General features: G+C 42.1%; 1 protein-coding gene across 1 annotated transcript in view; it reads right to left on the bottom strand.

Annotated features, from left to right (window-relative positions):
* Positions 1-25,353, bottom strand: part of LAMA1 (laminin subunit alpha 1) — a 113,657-nt gene extending 88,304 nt beyond the window's left edge. Inside the window, 3 exon segments of the mRNA XM_086609297.1 lie at positions 1,145-1,257; positions 1,604-1,774; positions 25,272-25,353. Coding sequence (XP_086465423.1) covers positions 1,145-1,257; positions 1,604-1,774; positions 25,272-25,353 — 366 coding nt within the window.
* Between the last annotated feature and the right edge of the window lie 284 nt (positions 25,354-25,637).

The following is a 25,637-nucleotide window of genomic DNA, read 5'->3' as shown; positions in this document are numbered from 1 at the left end:
ACAGACTCCAAGTGGAGACCAGTGACGAGTGGCTTTCCTCAAGGGTCAGTACTGGGGCCCATGCTGTTTAACATCTTTGTCAGCACCATCGACAGTGGAATTGAATGCACCCTCAGCAAGTTTAGTGATGACACCAAGCTGCGTGGTGTGGTTGACACACTGAAGGAAAGGGATGCCATCCAGAGGGACCCTGACAGGCTTGAGGGGTGAGCCTGTGCAAACCATGAAGTTCAACAAGACCAAGTGCAAGGTCCTGTACATGGGTCGGGGCAATCCCAAGCACAAATACAGGCTGGGTGGAGAATGGATTGAGAGCAGCCCTGAGGAGAAACACTTGAGGCTGTTCGTTGACAAGAAGCTCAACATGAGCCAGCAATGTGTGCTTGCAGCCTAGAAAGCCAACTGTGAGGCACTGGAACAGGCTGACCAGAGAAGTTGTAGATGTCCCTTCCCTGGCAGTGTTCAAGGCCAAGTTGCATGAGGATTTGAGCAACATGATCTAGGGGAAGGTATACCTGACCATAGCAGGGAGGTTGGAACTAGATGATCTTCAAGATTCCTTTCAATTTGAACCATTCTATGATTGTATGACAGGCTGATAGCTATAGTTAATAAATACAAACAGATACATCATCACATAGAAAACCTGTACTTATGACAATACCCTGAAAACACCATTTGCTGCTTGAAAATAAGTCTTTGATAACCCAGACTTCAAATAACTTGCATGAAATCAAAGGTTGAGGAAAACAATATCAGCGGACTGCTGGGGAAAAGATAGCAGAGTCAGATAGAGGAAGGTTACCAAGACAGAAGGAACACTTGTGTAAACACTCTTATCCACACATATACAATTGCAATTGTGCCATGAATTACAAGAACCAATGACCTGTATGCTTACAAACATAGTCACTTCCACTCCAGTCTGATAGGAATGAAATCTCCAAGATACTCTAGAACAATAATTGAAAAACATATCTGTTTAAAATCAGTTCATATTAGCTTAAACTTCCCATGTTTAACTATGTGCTACTAAACGGTTAACTGCTAAATATCCTACCATCTAAACCCAGAAGAACTGCAATCAATTGCATTGGCTTATATCCTACATACAGTAAATGACACTCACCTAAATGTTACTCACCTGTCTTAAATCCAAGGTAATGGTGACCCAGTGGTATTGCCTCCCATTCTGAATGCTGGGACTTTGCCACCAGTTATTGGTACCATCGATTGCACTGGAAATTGGGTGCTGCTCTGTTTTGAAGCAAAAAATTAAACATCTCTTGAAAATACATCTCACTGCGTTTTCTCTGACACAGCACATTTATTTCACACTGAGCACAATTTATTCCTGCCATAAAGAAGTGAAAGCTGAAACCTGCCCGCAGATAAAAAGGCTGTCATTGGACTCCACAGTCCTTAATGGTGATTCAAGGTGCTCATGCTTTCTGCCAGCCTTTGCTCAAAGGCAGTTTCACTCATGTAGTAGAAAGACTAACAGTACAAAGTATTTGACCACAATACACCTCGTATTCACGGGGAAGGGTCAAAAAGAACGACACAGACCAATGAAACCAAATCAAAATCACACCAAACTTGCCTTTGGGATTGGCACTGTGGTGGTCGCAGACGCGGCACTGGGCATTGCGCAGGGGCCGTCCCGGGACATGTTCCACCAGTTTGCAAAACATCTCCGGTCCCTTCTCCCCGCAGGTGGCGTTGGTAGAGATGTGAGCATTGCTGGCCAGGTTCAGAATGGCAGGGAACAGGCCTTGAGAAAAGTAACAACTATCAGCCACACCATAAGGCAAGCAAAAAGCAAACACGGGTGTGACGCAGGTCTCTGAACATACAGTTTCACGACAAGCTTCCATCTTAGAATCAGAAACAGAAAAATACAATAAAAACAATTTATTTTGGGAGAAGATGATCATACCACGCTGACACCAGCACATCAGCCATCACAGTCCGGGGCCACTGCAGCCCTGCCCGTCCTTGCCCACTGCCTGGGGCTGCCTCTGCCCTGCCCACAGCTCCATTTCAGCCCCCCAGGGCCATCAGCCCCTACCCCAGTGACCTCGCTCTCCACAGCCCTGCCCTGCCTGGCCATAGAGGCTGCTGAGCTGAGCTGCGGCCAGGTCCTGACTGGACCTCAGCCCATCCCCAGGGAGGTGCTCGATGATGGGACTGGGGCTGCCCCAGCACCTCCAGCTGCCCTGCTCCTGGCTGGGGCAGTGGGACAAGCCCTAGGTGCCAAACCCTGTACTGATGGACCCCACAGGGAGCCCGCAGAGCCCTCAAGGAGCCCCTGGCCCTTGAGGCACTCTGACCGCCATAACCCTGTTACTTGATTCCACCTTTGGATGCTTTACTGCTGAGGAATACAAGAGTTAGTAAACTAACTCTTCCGGTTACTAAATATTATGAATCTATCAAAACCAGAAGGATAAGTGGCCCACTGCCAGAAGTGTGGAGGAACTGTATATTGTGCACTCCGCTGCCGTGGAAAACGGTGTTTCACTGGAGCTCCCGGAGGCAGCAATGTCACCGCCCCAAACACCACACTCCAGGCTCACGAGTTTTAAGGACTGAATTTTAGACCTTTGCTCTGGGCTCTTCTGCAACCTGTGTAAAGTCTAAGGGATGTTTTGCTTGCCACTTATTAATCTGCACACAAACGCTTTGCCAAACTTTCAAATGGTGTTGCTCTTGTGCGCTGGAATAACAAAACAACAGGTGAAGCATTTCAAGATTACTGCTGCCAGATCAGAATTCTTAGTATCTTCTAAAAGGAGTGAACTTTTATTTCAGCTTGAAGCTACCGATTAAATTTAAAGAATTCTGCACGCAACAGAAAGTTAAGCACTGTTAAGTTAAGCATTGTTATCAGTTTTCAGTCTTCCCTCCTGAGATAAAAAGCTATTATTGCCTGCATGGTTATGCTATAATAGAGATATTCTATTTCCACTCAGAAGCAACTGAAAAAGAAAAACAATTTTGGAAAAAAAAAAAAAAAAGTCTTACATTTAAAGATTAAACACAATGGACTGAAATCAAAGCCAGAGCTGTGGTATGGCATATTAAGAGTCCTACAAGAATTGCTACTGTTGCAATAGTGAGATATTAAAATCACACTTCTGAAAGGGTTTTTATTATTTTTCTTCTGTTATAAGGAATTCTGAATACAAAAAAATCCAGTCGTATTTGTGAAAATTTATACCTTTTTGACCAGTAAAAACTATATGAATGCTTTTATACCATAAAAGATTGTAATATTAATATTTTGATTTTCTTAGTTGTTCATCTCAGAGAGGTAAAATTCAATATTCCTTTCATTTAAAGTGTCAACCTGCCCAGTAATTGTATGACCCTGAAAGCCTCAAGAAAAGTTTCAGTGCTATTTAAGCCTTGACTTCAGCTATTGAAAAGGTAGCTAAATCCTAACCCTCGGCACCACAGTATGAATAACCAATAGTATGTTTTCAATTGTACTATACTCAAAACTTAACAGGAAGGAGATGGAGCTTTTTAATTTTTTTAATCTTGACTTCACTTAAGTTAAATCTAGACTAGGACAGATGCCTTGTTCTCATTATACCTAAATTTGACGCAGACGAGGATGCTGGAGACATACTATCGACTGCTTTGATAAGGCTCTTCTGCCAGTAACATGCTTTCTGCACACTCTTCTCTCACTTCATGCACTATGAGTACAGTATTAATCCAGACCCAAAGTTGAAGGCAAAGCAGAAATGCTGCCCTCCATTTTCCTACTGGACAAGAAACCTCAATGATGGAAGAGGGTACCCTCTTTTACATTAGTCTCCAATGACATAAAAATCTTCTGTATTCAGTATTCATTACTGTTCACATAGGCATCAATCAGCCAGTCTTCAAGAGCTACCCATTACTTCCCAGGTCATTCATTACCTGCACTTGCATTACACCTGACATTTCTTTCCAGGGTCATTTCTTACAGTGACATAATTTGCCTACAATAACCTTCAGCCAGTGGATTTGTGCCAAAGGAATAGCAAAGTGAAGAAAAGCGCTGATGGCAAATGCTTTGCTGGCCAAGCTTAACTCCAAAACCCAAAGCACAAGTCACCATAGCATTCACCCTGGACTCAGCTCTTTTGTCTGCTCGTCATGAAGCACCTCACTGACTTTTAATAAATCTGCTGATTGATAACAAAATGAATAACAGTATGGTAACCTTAGGGTCTCATGAGTTTTCCGGGTCCCACAGAGATAAGAAGAAAGGACGTTTCAATCCAGCTGAGTTGCACTGCAGTTTTGCCCCAGGATTCAAATAAAAACCAAGAGGTTGTTAACTTCATTCTGCAAGGTACCACATCTCTTCAAATCCTAGCTGATTATGTTCACTTCTGATTCTTTTTAACACAATCAAATTTTAAGGCAATCTACAGAGGTGCAGCCACTGATTTCAGTGGAGACTGAAAATAGAATAGGAGCTGATTTAGTAAGAAACATTAAGTATCTGCAATAAACAAAGTGCAAAAAAGGTGAATTTAATGAGTAGCATCTTTACAAAATATTGTTCCTCTTGAGTCATTTAGCATCTTCAGAAAAACCCAACCAAAAACAAACAACCAAACAGAACCAAAGAGAAGAATAAGACCATCTGGTAAAACATATCTTTATCTCTCTTCGGAAGAGGTAGGCATGATAAAGATGAGCAACCACAGAATCAGTCACTTAAATGAGTCATTTACAGATAAATAGGTGACTGCCATCATACAGAAAGGGTTTCTTCAAATACATTGCAGATAAAACTAACACTAGAGGCAATGTAGGCCCACTGGTGAATGAGGAGGGTGCCCTGGTGACAGAGGATAATAAGAAGGCAGAGTTACTGAATGCCTTCTTTGCCTCAGTCTATACTGCTGGAGGCTATCTTGATGAGCCCCAGAACCCTGAGGCTCCTGAGGAAGTCAGGATAGAGGAGGAGTCTAGCCTGGTTGATGAAGACTTGGTTAGGGACCAGTTATGCAACCTGGCCATCCATAAGTCCATGGGTCCTGATGGGATGCACCCGCGGGTGCTGAGGGAGCTGGCGGATGTCATTGCCAGGCCACTCACCATCATCTTTGCTAAATTGTGGGGAACGGGAGACGTGCCTGAGGATTGGAGGAAAGCAAATGTCACTCTGGTCTTCAAAAAGGGCAAGAAGGAAGAGCCAGGTAACTATAGACCAGTCAGCCTCACCTCCATCCCTGGAAAGATAATGGAACAACTTATCCTTGGTGCTGTCTCTAGGCGTATCAAGGATAAGAGGGTCATTAGGGACAGTCAACATGGCTTCACTAAGGAGAAGTCGTGCTTGACAAACCTGATAGCCTTTTATGAGGACAACACCCAGTGGGTAGATGACGGTAGAGCAGTGGACGTGGTCTATCTTGACTTCAGTAAAGCATTTGACATAGTCTCCCACAGCATCCTCACAGCTAAACTGAGGAAGTGTGGTCTGGATGATCGGATAGTGAGGTGGACTGTGAACTGGCTGAAGGATAGAAGCCAGAGAGCAGTGGTCAATGGGACAGAGTCCAGGTGGAGGCCTGTATCCAATGGAGTCCCTCAAGGGTCAGTACTGAGACCTGTATTGTTCAACATATTCATCAATGACTTGGATGAGGGGATAGAGTGCATGGTCAGCAAGTTTGCTGATGACACTAAACTGGGAGGAGTGGCTGACACCTGAAGGCTGTGCTGCCATTCAGAGAGAACTGGACAGGCTAGAGAGTTGGGCAGGGAGAAATTTAATGAAATACAACAAGGGCAAGTGTAGAGTCTTGCATCTGGGTAAGAACAACCCCATGTCCCAGTACAAGTTGGGGACTGAACTGTTGGGGAACAGCACAGAGGAAAGGGACCTGGGGGTCCTGGTGGACAGCAGGATGACCATGAGCCAGCAATGTGCCCTTGTGGCCAAGAAGGCCAATGGCATCCTGGGGTGTGGCCTGTGGCAGGGCCACAAAGATGATTAAGGGAGTGGAGCATCTCCCTTATGAGGAAAGGCTGAGGGAGCTGGGTCTCTTGAGCTTGGAGAGAAGACTGAGGGGGGACCTCATTAATGTTTATAAATGTGTAAAGGGTGACTGTCATGAGGATGGAGCCAGGCTCTTCTCAGTGGCATCCAATGATAGGACAAGGGGAAATGGATATAAGCTGGAACATAGGCAGTTCTACTTAAACATGAGGAAGAACTTCTTCCCAGTAAGGGTAACAGAACACTGGAACAGGCTGCCCAGAGAGGTTGTGGAGTCTCCTTCTCTGGAGATGTTCAAAACCCGCCTGGACACGTTCTTGTGCGATCTGATCTAGATGATCCTTTGAGGTCCCTTCCAATCCCTAATATTCTGTGATTCTCTGCTATAAAATCCAAGTGGCCATAACAGACAAAAAAATCTGGCAGAAGTCACCACGTCATTAAACTGAACTTTAGCCAATCATGTTTGCATTCTTAAAGATACTGATGTATTTTTCACAGTTTGCTATCTAAAGTCCAGCACAAATGATTGATTGACTTGAATTTATCATACTTATTCCTACTGCAAAGGAAGGCCAGCGCTACATACAAAATCCTCACTGTTTCACTGCTGAGCTGTCAGGCTCCATTGTCACATTAGACAATCACAGCAAATAGGCTTTGAATGACTCCTGAGAAATTTCCGATGGATGGCAAAAGATCCATATGGATCTGTAGAGAGTTCACTAGTAGACTTCTCAGCTCGTCAATCTAGTTTGATTGACTATATTCCATTTGTTAAAATACCCTGCAGCCAACTTTGCACAAAAGTACTTGCTACTTCATCTTTTTACTATTGAGCCCATCTCTGCTTGGGAATTACTGTTTCGCATTTTGCAAGAGACTATGGTGGTCTATAGAAAAGGGAGAAGAATTTTTAAATTAAACTAATCTGCTTCTAACTGCTGGTTGGCTCTTTTCAGGGGAAGGTAAACTCTTTAACTTGATTTTTCCAGCTACTCAGCTGCCTGTTTACCCCAAACCAGAGTCATACACTGCCCAATACCAGAAAATTAATTGTATACAGATGCTAATTTGCTTAAGAAAAAAATAACAACTGATGTACTACAGCTCAGCACAAAAGTGGTGCACAATGTTTTCATGAATTGTTCAAGCAAGTTGCTCTCATTTGTAAGAACTTGGTTTTAGCCAGATACATGACTAAAACTCACTACAGGGAAATTGAAAACCTGAGTGGGTACTGTCAGAATTATGTCATTTAGAGCATTCCTACAGGGGCAAAATGCCCCAAGCTGAGAGAAAGCAGAGGGAATCAAATCCCTAACAAGGTGGTCTGCAATGTTGATGTGGCAGAGTTTGTCACGTTCACACTCCACAAAGTTCAATTCTGAAAGTAATGACAAGACGGAAGAATCCAAAGGTTAGATGTATTCGTTGTACGCACAGCTCAGCAGGCAGAGCTTGTGGTGGACATAGTATTAATGTTTCACCAAAAGTCAGGTGAAAGACTTGTTCATAACAAAGCCAGTTGCAATGTATTTGAATGATAGTTAAAGAGGTGGTCAGCATGCAGTACGCCAGGGAAAAGTAAGACAGGTGAAGAGCTTTTAGGCAGATGAGGTAGTCAACTTCTACTTTATGTGCTTCAATACACCTGTCGACTCTAATCCTTCAGAATGAATGAGTATAGTTGGAACATGCAGCTTGTTGAGGTGAATCCAAAGTCTCGACAATTCACACAAATTCATCATGGACTGAGATACATCACTGCATAAGGAAAAGATGTCTACAGCCAGGACAGCTACGCCTCTATTGTGGAAGGTATGCCTGATCCTATGTTCTATACCTCTTCAAGAACTACTCTACTTGAAACTAGGGCCTACAAAAGTCGTCACAAGCTCCTTGTTGGTAGAGATAAGTACCATCATCTTCCCTGGAGACTCAACTCTTTGTTGTTTTACAAGTAGTTTTTTTCAGCTAATTGATTTTGATATAGGTATAGACTACCAAGCAACCCTGAAGTTTTCTCCAAGAAAAATTTCAACAACCTGGGACATTTCCAGGGTTCTGATAACTCCAACTGGGTGCACATTTGGCAGCTTCAACCATGACCAATGCACATCTGTTGATACATTCTGGATACACCTGATTCACTACACATGAGCAGATCAACTCCATAGTATTTGCACAGTGGATTTGACACATCCTGGACTTGTTGAATGTTTTGTCTAGCTCAGATAGTCTTCCCATGTACTGAAGCATCAGTGCACTCTAAAGACATTACACTTACTCTACATGCTCAGACCACAGCGCATACACATCACTAATGAAAATACAGGAAACACATCCAGGTGTGATCCTTCTCTTCCATTTATCAAAGGCTTTTAAGATATATTTATTCCCTTGCTTATCTTTAAAAAATATTCTCAGTTTAGGACCCCTGGCTACATTCTGTACAGCTAGGTTTGAAAGAAGCCCTAATTCCATTCCCAATTAATTTTTTTTCACTCAGGAAATTAATAGTCTTTCATAACTGTGTTTCAGGCGGAGGAAAAGTGGATTTCAGCAAAATCCATGCATTGTCTGTGTTTTTGACCACGTTTGACTGTATGGATTCTCACAATATGACTGGCAGGCAGGGTGAAACTATTTCTTCACAGATGACATTTACAAAGGGAAACACTCCTCAGAATAATAATCTTCCTAGCGGATGATAGCTGAATAAATTAATTTCTTTTACAAACACAGTTGTACAGACAGAAGGATAAGTATGAGAATTCTGCTTTACATAGGCTTCACTATGCCAGCAAATATGTTCAATAAGCACAATAACGATGACAATACTTTATAGTATCCTGAACTACACAGAAAGGATGGCAAAACTTCTTACAGAAAGGCTACATTTAAAACAGTTTCCCTCTGAATTCAGATTTACTCATCTGTCTGATAGTTCCAGAAAGCTGAGTAAATTAGGTAGGTGATTTTTTTGTTGTTTGGTTTTGTTTTGTTTTTTCCAGAAATCAGAAGACAAAAAAACTGATGGGAAATGAAGACAAGAGATTATTATTATTATGCCAAGAACTGAGTCCAGAAGGTGACATAACATTTTCTGGATTGTTCATCAGTATACAATGAAGACTCCCAACTAGACTTCAGTGAACAACTCTACTGAGGCATTCAGCAAAGCAACAGCTTCATTTTTGCCCAAGTATTTTGGCTTTTTTGTGCTGAGGGTAATAAAGAAGTAATTTGCAAGTGAACAAAGTAGATGTGACTTAAAAAGCATAAAAAGCTGATGTGTGCAGTTAACAATGAGCTTCTTATTGTGTCATTTCTCCGAACACAGAAATACTTGAATGTCATTTGCAAGTTAGCATTTTTAAAAATGTAAAGCAATCAGTGGTTCATAACAAGCAGGCAATGTTGAAGTTTGCTCATAAGCAATAGATTCTCCGTTAACTGAAAACATTTACAGAGGACACAGTAACAGTTGTTCAGAATAGTTTGAAGTACTTCAGGACAACATGAAGTGCTAAGGACAAAATGTAATAAAATGTCACAGAATATTAGAATGTATAAAATATGTAATAGTATTACACTGCGGAAGTTGAGGTCACATTCTTTATAACATTCTCATTTTCAATAGCACAGATTTGTTTTAGTTATTCTCTTACTCAAGTTTTGGACTAAACGAGTTTATTAAAGTAAAGCCCTGGAACAATCCATCTTGAGTTCAGATTTCTTGCCTGCTTAATAGATTTACCCTCATTTTATTTCATCAGTGAATGTCCCTGGCTTAACCTTTTCTATGCACTTTCATCAGAATCCTATCCTGTAATCACAATGAAAATCCAGGCTGATTTCCTTAAAGTAAATGGGCCAAAATCCCTAACTTCTAACTGCAGGAATTAAGGCACTAATTCCTTGTCCTTAGGGTCAGCAAGGAGTATGTGGCATAACACCTAACCTGTCTTATAATCCATTTTGTGGAGATGTTGCCTAAAAATATGCATTAGCAGCAGCCATCGACCCATTTGAACAGCTGAAAGCTTCACTACAATTTACACAATAGGCTTAGGCAGCAAGCCATTAGTTAGAAATCATTCTGAAAACCGATCACTCATTTTTCTGTATCCCTACAGAGAGAAGAATTTCTGCTACCACAACGCAAAGTTTACAGGAGCTAAGGGGCACGGTTCTATTAGCAAAACCTCTGCAAACTTTAATTTGCAATGATTAAACTACTTGAGATTAAAATGAAACCTCACTACCATGACAGACCACTATCTTCTCCTAAAACCTGTTCTCTATTTCTTCTCATACTGTAGAGCAAAGCTGACTATGTTAATCACAGAATACTAGCTGAAGAAGATAATGTTTATTTAATTCAATCAGTTTTCAATATAAGAACACAGTAATGTTTTTCTACTCTGCTCTCAAAAGTTTCCAATGAGGGATATTCCACAAAACAGACAAGTCCACTCTGGTGCTTTATCACTTCACAAGGTACATGTTGATGTCCTCTTCGTGGCATTCATGATCTTGATTACAGCTTTTGATTACCTGAAAGGCTGTTATCACACACTCTTTTCTCTTTTCCAGACTAGATCAACAACCCTTTCAATCTTTCCACAGTTAATTTTCTAAACCTCTTATCCTTCTGAATTCTTGGCAGTTTGCATCTTCCCAACAGTGCAGCTCCTCAGACCTCATCAGCACTCATTGGAGTAGAATAATTTCTCAAATTCTTGACAGTTTTCTTAACACACCAGAGAACAAGTTTTGCTTTCTTTTCAAGGCACTATAGTCCGATTTGCTTTGCACAGTACATTAAATAAAAGACCTTTTTCTTTTGTACTGCAGCCTGGTCAGTCAAGAAAGAAGCACACTCCACATCAGGCCCTGGGATGAGCTCAGGTTATCTGTAAAACAGATCACTTTGCAGACATTTGCTGAACACTCAAACACTTGCTTTCAGAACAATCTGCTGATTATTTTACAGCTCTGATTCTGTAAAGCTTTTGCAAATCACACTTAAACGATCCAACTGGAGCACCAGAAGAACAATAAAAAACCCATGACAGCAATTAAAGTGACCAAAACCATTCTGCTTGAACCCTGCAAGCTGTAAGAGCATAAACAAGCTACACAAGGCCAAACCCTGCCCTTTCCTCTGTCCAAGTGACAAAAGGCTACCCTGACAAATATTTTCTGCCGTTGCTTATGTGCATTCAGCATTATTAATAAGAGCCTTAATGAAGACACGGTACTGCAGCAATGGGCATTTACCTACTGTGGCCTGCCTTGGGCTAGATGATGTGCTAACTAACAACCAATGCTCAGAAATCTATTGGAAAGTAGTATAACACTGCAAATTAATAAAGATGCATTCTCTCAAATTCAGACTGGAAATACAGAAGGCAAAAGTTTGCTTACTCAGGAATGAATATCAGTTGTACTATTCTCCCCTCACTGGTTTCCTCCATATAGTTTGTGAATGTTAAGGAGCAACAGTCTGGCATATCTTGCACATCTTCTTTCAAATTCTCAGACACCAGCAAACTGCCACATTGATGGCCAGAATGTAGCAGAAAATTTGAACAAGTGTTTGGGCAGAAAACCTGAACCCTAAGAAAATTTTAAATTTCAAAGTGTAAGAAGCAGCATAATAAATATAAAAGACAATGGAAAACTAAGCATAAAGGAAGAGAAGAAAAAAGCATTACATCCCAAATAAGTCTTAATAGCAAGATGCTAAATTTCACAATATGCGGTATTGCAAGGATAGAGTTCAAATTAGGAAGTTAAACTCATTGAAAAATGACTATAACAAAAACAGACTTCCAGATTAAATGTGTAGAAAAAAAGAAAGCTAATAAATCATAGAATCATAGAATGGTTAGGGTTGGAAGGAACCTCAAAGATCATCTAGTTCCAACACCCCTGCCATGGGCAGGAAAATCCTCCACTATACCAGGTTGCCCAAAACCTCATCCAACCTGGCCTTGAACACTTCCAGGGATGGGGCATCCACAACTTCTCTGGGCAACCTGTTCCAGTGCCTTACCACCGTCTGACTGGAAAATTTCTTCCTTATATCAAATCTAAATCTGCCCTCTTTCAGTTTAAATCCATTGCCCTTTGTCCTATCACTACACGCCCTTGTAAAAAGTCCCTCTCCAGCTTTCATGTAGGCCCCCTTCACGTATTGGAAGGTTGCTGTAAGATCACCCCAGAGCCTTCTCTTCTCCAGGCTGAGCAGCCCCAACTCTCTCATCAGCCTGTCTTCATAGCATAAAGCTGCACAAGAAACTGAAGCTTGTCACCTCTGTTCATTATACAGTAACTAATGTTTTCTTTGACAAAGTATTGAGGTTTTAACATCATGGATGAGTTAGATACTAGTTCAGACTGAGTACTAACACTAAAACAATATCCTTTAGATTATGAAGCTACATGTTAACAAGCTATTTTAACAGATATGGGTCAGTGTGCAAATTCTTAACACTGAGGAAGCTTGAGCAACTGATTTTCAGTCCCATCCAGAGATTCCTATAAATGAGTTAGTTACCTTGTTTCCCAAATGAGTGCACATCACTCTTGACAGCCTTCAGCTGAATATTTCAAGAGAATATAAAACATTAGTAAATACAATAGGTTTAATAGCTTACATCACAGCCCCGAATGTGTTTTCTAGCATTATAGCTTGGTCCTTCAAAAATTTCAGGGATATAAGGCAAAAAAAACCTCACTAAGTTCCAGTTCCTGGGCATAAAAGAAAAAAAGGCATCGAAAAGTGTTATTGCAGCAATTTCCAATACCTTCAACACTGGCAGTAACTTGCTGCTTTCTTTCAATCAGAATAAACTAAGGGGCAATAAGAAGAAAAGAAACTAGCTTTCATGCTAGTTCTCAGCATCAGACAGAACAACTGGATATAAGAGGTGGGTAAATTGTGAGTATTCCTTATAAACCATACATTTTCAAAGTATAATCAATATTTCTTTCATCAAGTCATGTCCTGCAAGTATTGATTTTTTTGTGTGGTGTTGGCCTGTTCAAGCGTCTGCCCAGAAATTGTCATAGCATTTACACCAAAGCAAAAGAGTCAAAAGTTGACAGATGGGCAGACTGCCAAGGAACAACAAACCTGCTAGACCATGAAATTAGTTCTTTCTTGTTCACCCAAAGCTTTTTCCACATGTTGAGGAGTCTACATCATTGTTTGTTGGTTTGCGGATTGTTCTTTCTTTTAGCATTACACTAGGTTTTTTTCCTGAAGTCATCTTAATCTTGGGAACAATTTTCACTCAAACCTGAAGTAAATATAAGCCACAGCTATTAAATGTTTCAGCATCTTGTCAGTTTTGCTTATATGCAGCCTAAAACACAACACTAGCTTAGATCAACATGACAGCAGCACTGGCCATGTGACTGGCATGTCAAAGACTAGAGATCTCAGTCACTTGTCATGATGTGTCCCAGTATCAAAAAGGCAGAACGTTTTTGTTCCTACTGATGTTGGATCTAAAGTAGCTTTCCTCATCCTCACCTTTTACTATGAGTACCTCAACACATAATGGCTCACCCTGAGCTTCTTTCCTGTCATCAGTTTTCAATCTGAGGGAACAGTCTTCCTAGTAAATGAAAATCCTGTCTGGGTTTAATCCTAATTAAATTTGCATGCATAAACGTGCAGCTTTAGGCTTCACACAGACTCATTTATTAAAATAAATATGAAGTTATGAACCAAATTGCTATTAGCTCTCTCCTGATTCTAAATTTATGTTCAACACTTGCAAAATCTAAGAGACCTGAGCTTAAAACAAATCTTAAAGATTTAGCAGTCTCCGTCATAGCTGTACTGTGACTCAGTATCACAACCAAACAAAATGTTCCTATTTTTCCCATGTAAACATAAAGAACAACTCCTTGAGGCAGCTGGTATCTCCTTGTGATCATAAACCAAGCCTTACAGCAAGAAGCTGCACTACAAAGGAACTCTAAAATGTGTTTTTCACTTCGTTCATTTAAGGCTTGTTTATATAAGGCTTGTTATTCACCAGCCTTATATAAAAACAAAATTCAGACGTGGTATTTTTTTCACTTTCCTAATATGCATGCACTATCTTAATATTGCAAATTGCAGCTACCTTAGTCAAGTCTCTATTCAAAATAAGTGGAATTTTTCCATTAACAAACAAAAGCTATTGCAAGTTGAAGAGTTTTCGCACCTCCAAACTACCAGCTCTCCTATTTTACAGCCATGTGTTTTTTTCAGGCATAGAAAAAAACGTTTTCATTCCAGCAGGCACAAAGCCATTATGAGGGCACCTACAGCCCTGTATCACAGCCAGATCTTCCCGGGTAGAAAGGAGTGCATATCCTCCAGCTCGAATGGAGAGGATTTGCAACTGTGTAACACAGAGGACATGCAAAACCTGATCACTCCCTTATCTCTACTGACAAGATTTCCCATCTCTGATTGAAGTGGTTAGTTGGGAAATAACCTCTGCAGGTTTTTTTCAGTTATAACCAGCTGTTCAACATGCTATAGAGGTGGCTTTCTGCTCTTTGCAAAAAGTAAAACATATCCTGCTACTTTTTTCCGAGGGAGTTTACTCTAGGCAACAAAGTAAAATTCACCATGCTTTTTGTTACTTACATCTGCGGGTCTCTAGCCTCACAGGCTAACAAATGTATAGGGCACATCTCACAACACCGTGTTAAAAACATTAATAGCAAGTCACCTGACGCACATTTTCTATGTTTCAAATACTTTTTTTACAGTAAATACCTTCATGAAAATCAATGGCGTTTGTGTCACACAGGATAAATTTCTGAAAAAGTGTAATTTTAAAGGACACAAAAATAAAGAAGGAGGGAAAAAAAACAACCAAATATTGAAAACTTTTTTAAAAGTTCTCTTCTGTCTTGCCATCAATGCTCAATAACTCAGCCATCTGCATGGAATTTTAATCATGTGTCCTGAAAGTATTTTGCTTCTGGCCTGAAAACAAGAACAATGCACTCCAACTCAAAGGGCAATTTTTAAAGAAAATTCTAACAGCCTGAAGTCCAGGACTGAGAGTTAGAGTCATTTAATTTAAAATTCAGCAATGCTACCATGACACTAAAAAAACCTGCAAGGCACATTTTGGATCCTACTCTGAAACACCCCAAATATTTTTGCTGATTGCCATGGGAAATGCAGCCATTTTATAGGTAGAGCTGCAGAGTGGGCAGCATGTATTTCTCATCGTCCTTAAGAACAAAAAAGTTGAGGAGGGCTGCTCAAGTTTTAGAAAGAGAGACCGTGTCATCAGTCAATACCATGTAGTATACAGACGGGGTTTTCTTTGGAGCAAAGATCCTGACCTTTTTCTCTGCCTCTGAACCACTGAGAAGCCCCTTCTTACCCCCTTTTCCTATTGCTACAGCAGGATTTTCAGCCTAGCAGAGACATCCAAACTTGCCTTTTTCAATTACCACTATTAGCTGTGGCAGCACAGCAATAGCAGATCCTCACTTCAAGTACCCACAGCAAAAAGTCTGAGTGAGATGACGTATCACTGGAGCTAAGCGTCAGTGTGGCAACCTCTGATTCATTCTAAGATACACCCTGAATACAGACATCCACCAGCTGTCATGATTTGTACTTACTGCTTCATTGCTGCCTTTGGATAATATACTATCACTCATCACTATGGAAAGATCTATTCCCCTTTAGTCATCAGCAATTCATCTTGAGGTTCCCTGTCCAGCCTCATACATCCCTTTCTCATTGCAAAGGGCAGCCTCCTCCACATCGCAGAAAACCTGCGCCATACTTTGCAGAATCATTTATTTAATTAGAAACGTCCCCATTACAGTATTATCCAATACGCAAGAAACTAAGCTGTCCGTTGTGTGACTACTCTCAAGTAAAGAGCATTTGACTCTAGTATTTGCATTTGCTGCATGCCTTTAGCAATGATAAACTTGCTCTGGAGGACTTTGGCAGACACACTGTAAACCTACTTCAAGGAAGACAAATTGGAATAAGGCTTAGAAGGACTGATTTCTGTAAATTTTAGCTTAAAATTCATGATTAGTTCTGAAGTCCATCTCAGTAACAAGCTCACATTTTTGCATTAGCAAAAAAAAATTATGGTTTCTAAGATTCTGATCAACTTCTAGTGATATTTACTGTTAATACCCAAAAAATAGGCCTTAAAAATACCCCGTTTTACTTGCAAATCATGGAGTTCTAGATACATGGCAGATTTGCTTTCTAATTGTAAAAATGTTTTTCTTAATCCTGTTAAGTGAGATATATTACCCCATAAGGGCAAACGGGACTACTTGGGCAATCACAGAAGAGCCTTACCAAGCTAACGCAATGCTTAGCAACTACTAAAGGAATAAATGAACAATTGTCTGTACATAAATGTAAATTCACAACAATTGTCCCGAAGCCAGTGGAGTTCATTTGATCCTTCATTTTGTCATCAAAATTTTTCTCTCCTCAGCATATTTTAAAGGATGTTTTCTAGAATAAGTCATTGAGTACATATTTTAAAGACTCTACAGGCTAAAGGAAATAAAAGGAATCCTAGAAATTTCAACAGCATATGTTTCACAACTCTAATTTAAACCAGGGTTTCCATAGATCCTGACAATTCAAAGAACCTTCACTTCAAACTTTTGTTATCTAGCCCTTCTCAGCCAATAAAGTAGAAACAACCTAATCATCAGAGGCATTAGCACACAGCAGCCTTTTTTGCCCTCCTCCCTTACAACAGTGCAAAATATGCACAAAAGGCAGCACTGTAAAGGCAAGTAAAATATATGAATGGTGGAGAATAACAAATCACACTTTAGCTATTCATGCATTTGAATGAGAAACGTTTGTAAGGGAAAACTACACAAGAAAAGCCAGGGGACTCTCTTCTGCAGTTTTATGAGTAGCAAAGAGCCTTCAGGAGCTGGTTTTCTCCCTTCTGTAAAGACAGCCAGAAACAGGGAAGGTGTAATTCCGTTCATTGTTTTTTCAAGCACAGGCCTACAGCTGGTGTTAGACTCCCATCAATTCATTCGCTGTCTAGATACTCCTGGATGGATCTGGGATAACCCTGAGAGGTCAGTGAAGATGGGCCAGGCTCCATCCAGCCCGGTAGTAGCTCTGCCCTGGGTAGGGATTGGCAGAGGAGCACCAGGTGCAGGCAGGCTCCCCAGGCTGCCATCCTCCCAGGCACTCAGCTCACCCACCACCTTGTGTCATGTCTGCAAAGCTCATTCTACCAGCACCCATGTGTCCTGGTTTCAGCTGGGACAGAGTTAGTTCTTTTCAGCTGCTAGAAGAACTCTTGTGTTTCGGTTTTAGTCTGGGATTCATTATAAGAAGAATGTTGATAGCGCACTGATGTTTATAGTTGGCACTGAGACAGTAAGGACCTTTCAGCTTCCCATGTTTTCCCAGTGTGCAGGAGCATAACAGAATAGGGGGGAGCATGGCCAGGACAAAGGGTCCAGAACTGCCCTTATGATTTGGACTTAGATTTAAGATTGAGGGCCAAATTGGTCAATTAAGTAATCCATATCATGCAGCATCATGCCTAGTACAAAAGTGAAGACTGACCAGGAAGAAGGGCTTTTGCTCTTCTGGAGGCTCTCACTCTTAGAGTGCTATCTCTCTCTCTGGGCCTCTAGCTCATCCAGGATTGTGATGTCAGGACTTACCTGTTTCAGGATCATTAGTCCAGGATAGGACGGGCTTTGGTCACTGGGTGGTGAGCAATTACACTGTGTATCACTTATATGAATATATATTATGTATAATAATATATACAAACATTATTAGTAATATTTAATTGTTCTTATCTCAACCCACAGGTCTCTTTCCCTTTTCCCCTTTAGTTCTCTTTCCCATCCCATTGGGGATGGGGGAGGGTGAGCAAGAGGCTGTGTGGTATTTAGGTTTCAGCTGGTGGGCCAAAAAGCACATCACCATGTAAAGATAAGGATGGACAACTCGGACCCTTGCGCCAGTCCTCCCTGAAAGGGTGGCATTTCGCCACAATCATAGAACCATTTAGGTTGGAAGGGACCTTGAAGATCATAGAGTCCAACCATTAACCTAATACTGCCAAGTCCACCACTAAACCATGTCCCTAATCAAACTGCACTTGAAGTGCTAGTAGCAACTGGGTTTTTTCCTCTTCTTCCCACACAAACGTTTCTTTACATACTTCTTTGATCGGTTGAATTTTGTGACAGAGGGAAAAATGCCAGTTGTGCTTTCAGAAAACTGAATTAAAACTATCAATGCTAATCTAAGCAAGCATCATTGCTAGCTCCAGTTTGCATTTACACTCAATGGTTGAATTTCAAGGTTTGTTATAGTCAGCCTGTCTTGTGCCACTGCTTTGTAAAGAGCTAGGATTTTGCTATTAAAAAAATTCTTTCTTCATCATGTCCACGAGAAAAAAAAAAATAATCCAATAATCAAATCAAGACTATAGAAGTTGTTTTGAATTACCTATACAGGTTCCACATTGTCCTCTCACCCCTTCAGCAAACAAAAGCTTAAACAAAGATGATTAAAGAAGACAGTGTACACAGGCCTATATTCAAGGCCATTTTGGAGCAAAACAGCAGTAAAAATGCAAGTAGAGCCAAGGGGAAAATAAAGTTTCTGCTTCAGGAAGACTCCAATTCTTAAACAGCTTTTTAACCTTTATTCTCATGCGGGAATCAAGAGCAGGGCTGGATCCCACAGCACAATAAATGAGCTCACAGAAAGGAATTACATTATGCTTGCAAAACAACTTTCAAATCTGAAACATTAATCTAAAAAGAATTGGTTAGGGAATATCTCTGATAGAGTCACTAGTGTATCAAACGACAGTTTTTTAAAAAACCTTCCAAAGCTAACAAGTTAAAGATGATAAAAGAGAAGGAATTGCTAAAGGCTGAAATCTAGTCTACCTATGCAAAGTAGCAGTGGGATCTTCATGGCTTTGCCTGGTAGGAAGAGCCCAGAAAAGACAAGACAAACCAACTCAGTCCATCAACCCACATTAGCTGCTCCTTTACACAGCCTGCAAGGTTGGACCACTTGTGGAAAGGGCAGTGGGTGAGACTGTCTGCCATGCATCCCTCCTCCCTTCCAATAGCCCTCTGAACTCACTCAGCCATTACAGCAGTAATGATTTTCCAGGGAGACTTTAAAAAAAAAATAAAAATCAGCTTCTCAGGTAAAACCAAAGCATCCTAGAAGTCTGTTTTGCTCTGCCAGGAACATGAGGGAAAACTTCTCAGAATCAGAATTGCTGATTCACATCAGAAGAGGAAGTCTAAATTTTGTGCATCTAAGTATCTTTATAATAAGGATATCCAAAGCTTAGACTTTGATATTTTCATAGCCTTACACGTCTATGTTCTCTAATTTTTAGACTGTTATTTATATCTACTGTAACTACGTAATAAGTCTTCTAGTTTTCCTGTAAAATTGTAATGTACAGCTTTTAATACCCAAAAGTGTGTATAAAATAAATACATCAGGTCAAAAGCAGTTTTTTCCCCTCTAAACCCCACAGATTTTAATGACTGAAAAAATTATTAAAACAAAGTCCTTAAAATAGCAGCAGTAACTACAAAAGAACAAACACAGATATACTTAACCTTTTTTGCCTTGACCCATAACCAGATGAAACATTTGCATTAAAACCTCAAAGCCAGAGTGCTGTACCCACATCCTCATGCCAAGAGGTACTTTATATATAGCCTCTGAGATATCACTGAAGTATCCAAAACCGATAATGGCAAGTCCGATTGATGTGCACCTAAGGTTTATGACAACTAACAAATCAATTCCTGCAAGCTGACCTAACCGATCCCATGTTGCAAAACTTCTCCAACACATTATTCCTCTGGTTGGTCAGGAAAGGATGCCTGAAGGACAGAAAAAAATACATGCAGGAGAAGGCAGCAAACCCCACCTGAAGATCCTGTGTGAGACTGCTGTAAATACCAACAACTGATCAACACACACTGATAGTCCTGAATTTCCAGAGGTGCATTTTCTAAACCCTCAGGGAACGGAGAAAATATTTATGACAGACAAATGTGGGGTTTTTTTATCTTAATCTTCAGTCTACTTAGAATGCTTTCACAGGATTTTTCTCTGTCACATACCTCTGCACTCTGAGAAAAGAAGAAATAGTCTGTGGCTTGTTAGTACTGACTTTCTTTTAAAAAAGTGATGGGGAAAAAAAAAACACAAAGCAGATTTTCAATTTAGGACTTTCTAATCAAGGCCAATCACAACATTTTCCCCACAAATGGCTAAGACCTTCTTTGCAGACCACCAGAAAAACTGAAATTTCTCATGGTTCTTTATTCATCTCTCCCATCCTCAAGTCAGACCTCCATCATCAAAATTTGCACTTAGTTGAAATCTATTACCTTTCACATTACTCTTTCCGCTCTACAAATTTCTTTGAATATGATCCAGCCCCGTTTCTATTCAACACAGATTTTAAAATATATTTGCGTTGCTTAATACGAGTTTAGGGAACCTTATGATTTTAATGCAATGGTACTCACAAGTCAGCATTCTTAGAGAGATGAAATATGGCCTCTGTTTGAGGTAACTTGGTAGACAGGTCCTCTAAAATTGACTTCTTCAGAGTACTATGTAGAACAAAGTTCATGACACTAAGGTCTCAACAGCCAAACTGTGCCAAAGAAAACGAAAGCCCAGAGCTCCAGACTTGTAGCTGCTCTTCTTCAGTTTTGCTGGTGTGTGCCAAGTCCTGTAGCACAACAGAAGCAGCTGCTGCATCTCCATGTTACCAGGTCGTCAGTAGTAAAGCTAAGCATGTATTTCCAACAGGCACGTACATAGCCACACAGACACATAATACAACATACACGTGTGTATGCATGTGGCCAGTCACATAGATCAACAAAAACAGAAAAGCACAAACACAACCACCACCAAGTCTCATCCCGTTCCCTACTATTAGGATGAAGGACTGTTAAGTGGAAAACATGTATTCATATACAGACATACATGTAAATGTGGATTGCTTCAGCAGCTGGACTTGGACAATCAGTCTATCCAGTAATGGCTCCAACACCACCATACACAGATCCCAGGTCTCCTCCTTCGCTGGCATCTGAGCATGTGATGCCCTGAGGCCCACAGATCCACTCCAGCTGCTGGTCCACAGACTGCCTCACATACTCACGCATAACCCCCATCACACTCAACACACCCACTACAGAATGAAAAGTCCAGCTCATCTTGAAAGCTTAAGAAAGCTTTCTTCAAAGTTTTAGGGCCATACAAGTACATTCTGGAAGTTTGGTTCTTGGTTTCAAAAGCGTCAGAGGAAACTATACCAACTCACAAAACACCTTTGAATGCATGAGGCTGTAGTGGGGCAAGTAAGAGTGTAACATCTCCCTATCTAGGCTTGTAGATTAAAGGCCAGATCTAAAATAAACAAACAAATAAAAAAAACACAAACAAAAAAGACTGAAGTAGCTTACTGCCAAATGCTGTCACACCTACAATTAAAACACACCACCTGAGGTGGAACTCATCATCTTGAATTAGGCACCAAAAAGGTCCTTCTCCGCTAAGTGGGATGCACAGTCATTCAGCCCAGTGGTGCCAGGCTTGAGTGACCCGGTAAAATACAGTGGACACTGGTACAACAAAAGTGTCTCCCTCCACCTCTGGATTTAGATGTCTGATTGCTACTTGCAACAGAAGTAAATAAACAGGAATGCCTGCAATGTGATTATCCTTCCATCTTTGAGTGCCCTATAGATCCAACTACAGCATTAGCTTTTTTCTTGCCCATTCTCCTTCTACATCCTTTAAACTTGCATTCTTGGCTGCACAGTAAGTAGCTCAGTTTCAAACAGAGGTTTGGAGAGATTTCATACATGCCTGCCTCTCCCCTGCATTACCTGTCACAGCAACTTGGTAATAAGGCACTCTATTCAGAAATTGGAGATGTGAGTTCAAACCATCCCAAACTAAGGAGATTAACCTAAATCTCCCACTTCCTGAGTAAGTGCTCTAACAATCTCATTTATAAGCAAACCATATCACTTATGTTCCAGAAAAAAAAACGTGGTTGCTGACCATAATGTTATAATTTGTGTGTTAGTCATAGCCTAATCACATCTACTAAACCAGATTCTTGATGCATGCTAGGTTTGAAACTCCAATGACAAGCATGAGAAAGACCTGCGTTCAGCCCTGCCCAGATGGAGCACCCCAGGCACCTTCCTGGGGCCATTCTATCCCTTGAGCAAGAGCACTTAAAACCTATTGATTCCAAAACCCCAGGCAGGAACAACAGAGCAGGCTACTACAGCACACCAGCTTACAAAAACAAGCTGAGACGAGATGCAGCTGAGGAAACACTTATTCTACAACCACAGCCTTAAAAGTTACCATTACTGCACACTTACAGTAGAAGGGTTTGTGTTTTGTTTTTTTATTATAGAAAAGTCACCTGACAGTGGAGGAATCAAATTTATGAAATACAGGCAATACTGTGCAAAACCATTAACTGATTTCCCTTTTTACTTTGTAGGCCTGTATCACTGTTACCTCCGGTATAATGAAGAATGCATTCCAGAGGAGCAAAGCTGCTACATAAGCCTCTGAAATGGCTATTTGCTTTTGAGGTTGTAAAATAACTCTTATGTGGATCTAAACACTAGTAATATGTGCTTCATGAAGAGTAACTCCATTACAAAAGACTCAACTGAAAACACAACTCGCTTTTCGGCATGATGGGGACACTTAACAAAACATCTATGGTTAAAATGCCAACTAAATTTTATAGGTAAGTAGATACTAATCTTTAGGCTGAAAGAACCAATCATTAACCTTCAAAGTTGTTAAGTGCAGTGACTTTACTATTCTGTGTTGCTCTTCCTTATATTGGACTTCAACGCTTTCTGACAGACCCTTGCAACCATCGTATGCTCCAGTTTCCTCATCTGCTGACAGGACAAAAGCAGGAACAGAACAGAAAAACAAGAAATGCTGAGAGTTCTGGCAAGGTACTCTCCATGGGCATGCCAAGATACTTTTACCCAAAACTTCTCCAACGCTTTTACAACAGCTCTGAGAAATCTTCCCAGCCTCACCACAAGCTATATTTTTACACCATCACCATGCTTACAAGTTTGAGCTTCAGTTGTTTACTTTCTACAAAAGCAACGTGGCTATTCTAATCTGCATCACATTCTTCACATTGTTTTAGGATCAGTTATCTTGAATTCTGGTTTCAGTAAGGCAGTTCACCACAGGGGGTGCGATACTCACTGCTTCCTCAGATGATCTGGGCTCTCATGCTGAGAAAAAAAATTTCTATCAAATTAATCTAATAGGAAAAATGGTCTCCTGACCTGATCTTTCAACTAGAAAAACGCATTTAATAAACGAATTTAAATAGCCCCAGGAGGGGTGGTTTAGGTGCAAGCAAACATACTGCTATCTTTGATCACTGATACAAAAATATGCATTTTATCAAGATGCCTCTAACAATGTGAGCTGCTACATAAAAGCTGGAATATCAGCACTAAACTATTTGCAAAAGCTGCAGCAGATTACTGCAGTGTGATCATTGCAAATTTCTGTGAAAAAAGGTATGAATTCTTGTCACCTATATTTGACCAGCTTTAGGAAAATTCCTACCTTTTTAAACTGTGTGCTAACATACGCATTCAAATAGGAGTTATTAGTGCGTTAAGGTTATTTGGTGTGCATAAGATGGTACTTTACCAAAACAAAATGTGAAACATAAATTTTGCATCATTTTGTCTGGCTTTTTGTTCGTTTCGAAGACTGACTTTTCACAACCAAGGCAAAGTGTATTTATTTACACTGAAATATACGGACTCAGCAGTTTACTTGGACTTGATTTTGTCCTCCTTACCTGGAGGATGAAGTTTTGTACACATAACGATATTAACAAACACACTAGCCTTTACCACGGCGTGTAAACATCCAGATGCTGTTCTCCCACACTACATCCATCTTGAACACCACACTTCACCGTAAAGAAAACTAAGTTATGCATCTGCACAACATATGCCTCCCAACCATTTTCCACTCTCCGTTTTTGTTTTTTAATAGAGATCTAGTGCATCTGGGGACTAGCGTGCAGGGAGCAGCACCCAGGAGAAATTCTGCTGTTGATGCCACTCGGAGCTGAATCAAGGCAAAGGTGAGAGCACCTGGTGTCTACCCGTGCTTTCCCTCATAACCCAACACGCCTCAGAGTCAACTACTATTGACCCGGCAAGAGAGAGCGATCCACTGCTCTTCACTAACTTCAGGCTCACCAGGAAAACACAAGTTACTGCACTTAGAACAAAGAGGATGCGCTCGATCAAGTTATCCGCAAAGAACTCGCCGCAGAGCGCTCCGGTATCCCGGCTGCAAGGCACCCGCCAGCCCCACGTGCGGCGAAAGAGAAGAAAACTTTCGTCAATTATCTTCATCGCATCCTCATGCTGCCTCTGCCTCATGCCTGGAAAGTGGTTTTGATCCCTTCCCGCCCCATAGCCTAATCTGGTTTACATTAGTGACAGCGTGAGGCATCCTTCGGGTCCGCCGGCTCCTCACCCCTCCCCAGAGCAGGACCCCCGGGGGCTGCGGCTCCTGCCCAGCTCCCGCCCCGATTCCCGTCGGGGCAGGGGTTGAACCGGGGGCTCTGCAGCGGTGGGGGCCCAGGCCGCCCACCAGCCCTCCCCCCTGCCCCGGGGAACGGGTCGGAGGCCGTGCCTCCGGGGCTACCCCCTCCCCCGGATTTCTGCCGCTCCACGGCGTCTCTCGGCTCCCACAAAGGGAGTGGGCGGCCCCGGAGGCGGCCGGGCGGAGTGGCCCCCGCCGCCGAGGGAGAAGAAAAGGCTCCAGGAAAGGGGGGAGGGCAGCCGCACGGCGCGGAGATGAGGGATAAAGGAGCGTGGGCGCAGGAAAGAGCGTGGCAGCGAGGCGGGCAGCGCTGCCGGACCCCAGCCCACCTCCCCCCGCGGGGCTTTCCCTCGCGGCGCGGCACGGCTCCCCCGCACCGGCGCTGCACGGCGGGGGCTGGGGGCACGCCGCCAGGGCTCCCCCAGCCCCGCGGGGGGCGAAAGCCTGTCCCGGGACGCGGCTGCAAACAAACTCTGCACGCACTGCGCTGCAAGCAGTGCTCACCCCCGCTCTCTCCCGAGAGCCGCCCCCCGCCGCTCTCACCTCGGGGCTGGCCCTGCCCAGGCGCCCAGAGCAGCGAAGCCGCCGCCAGCAGTGCCAGCAGCCGCCGCCCGCCGCTGTCCATCGTTGCCGCCGCCGCCGGGAAGGACACTGCCCGCCCCGCCGCGCCCGCCCCGTTTATACTCTCCCCCACCGCCCCCGGCCCGCCCCGCCCCGCGCCCGCACCGCCGGGGATCGCGCACACACACACACACGCGTTTACACGCTTAAGGACCCCGCGCCCGGCACCACCCGCGTCCGTCCCCGCCAAACCGCCCCCGAAGCGTTTGCAGCCCCGGCCGGCTGATGCGAGGGGTGCGACGGGCCCGAACTCGGTGCCTAAAAAGTTGTGGAAAGCTATAATTAACG

This window comes from Tauraco erythrolophus, chromosome 3, assembly GCF_009769465.1.
Source record: "Tauraco erythrolophus isolate bTauEry1 chromosome 3, bTauEry1.pri, whole genome shotgun sequence".
NCBI lineage: Eukaryota > Metazoa > Chordata > Aves > Musophagiformes > Musophagidae > Tauraco > Tauraco erythrolophus.
The sequence above is the reverse complement of the archived record's forward strand: the minus strand, read 5'-3'. Positions and strand labels throughout refer to the sequence as shown.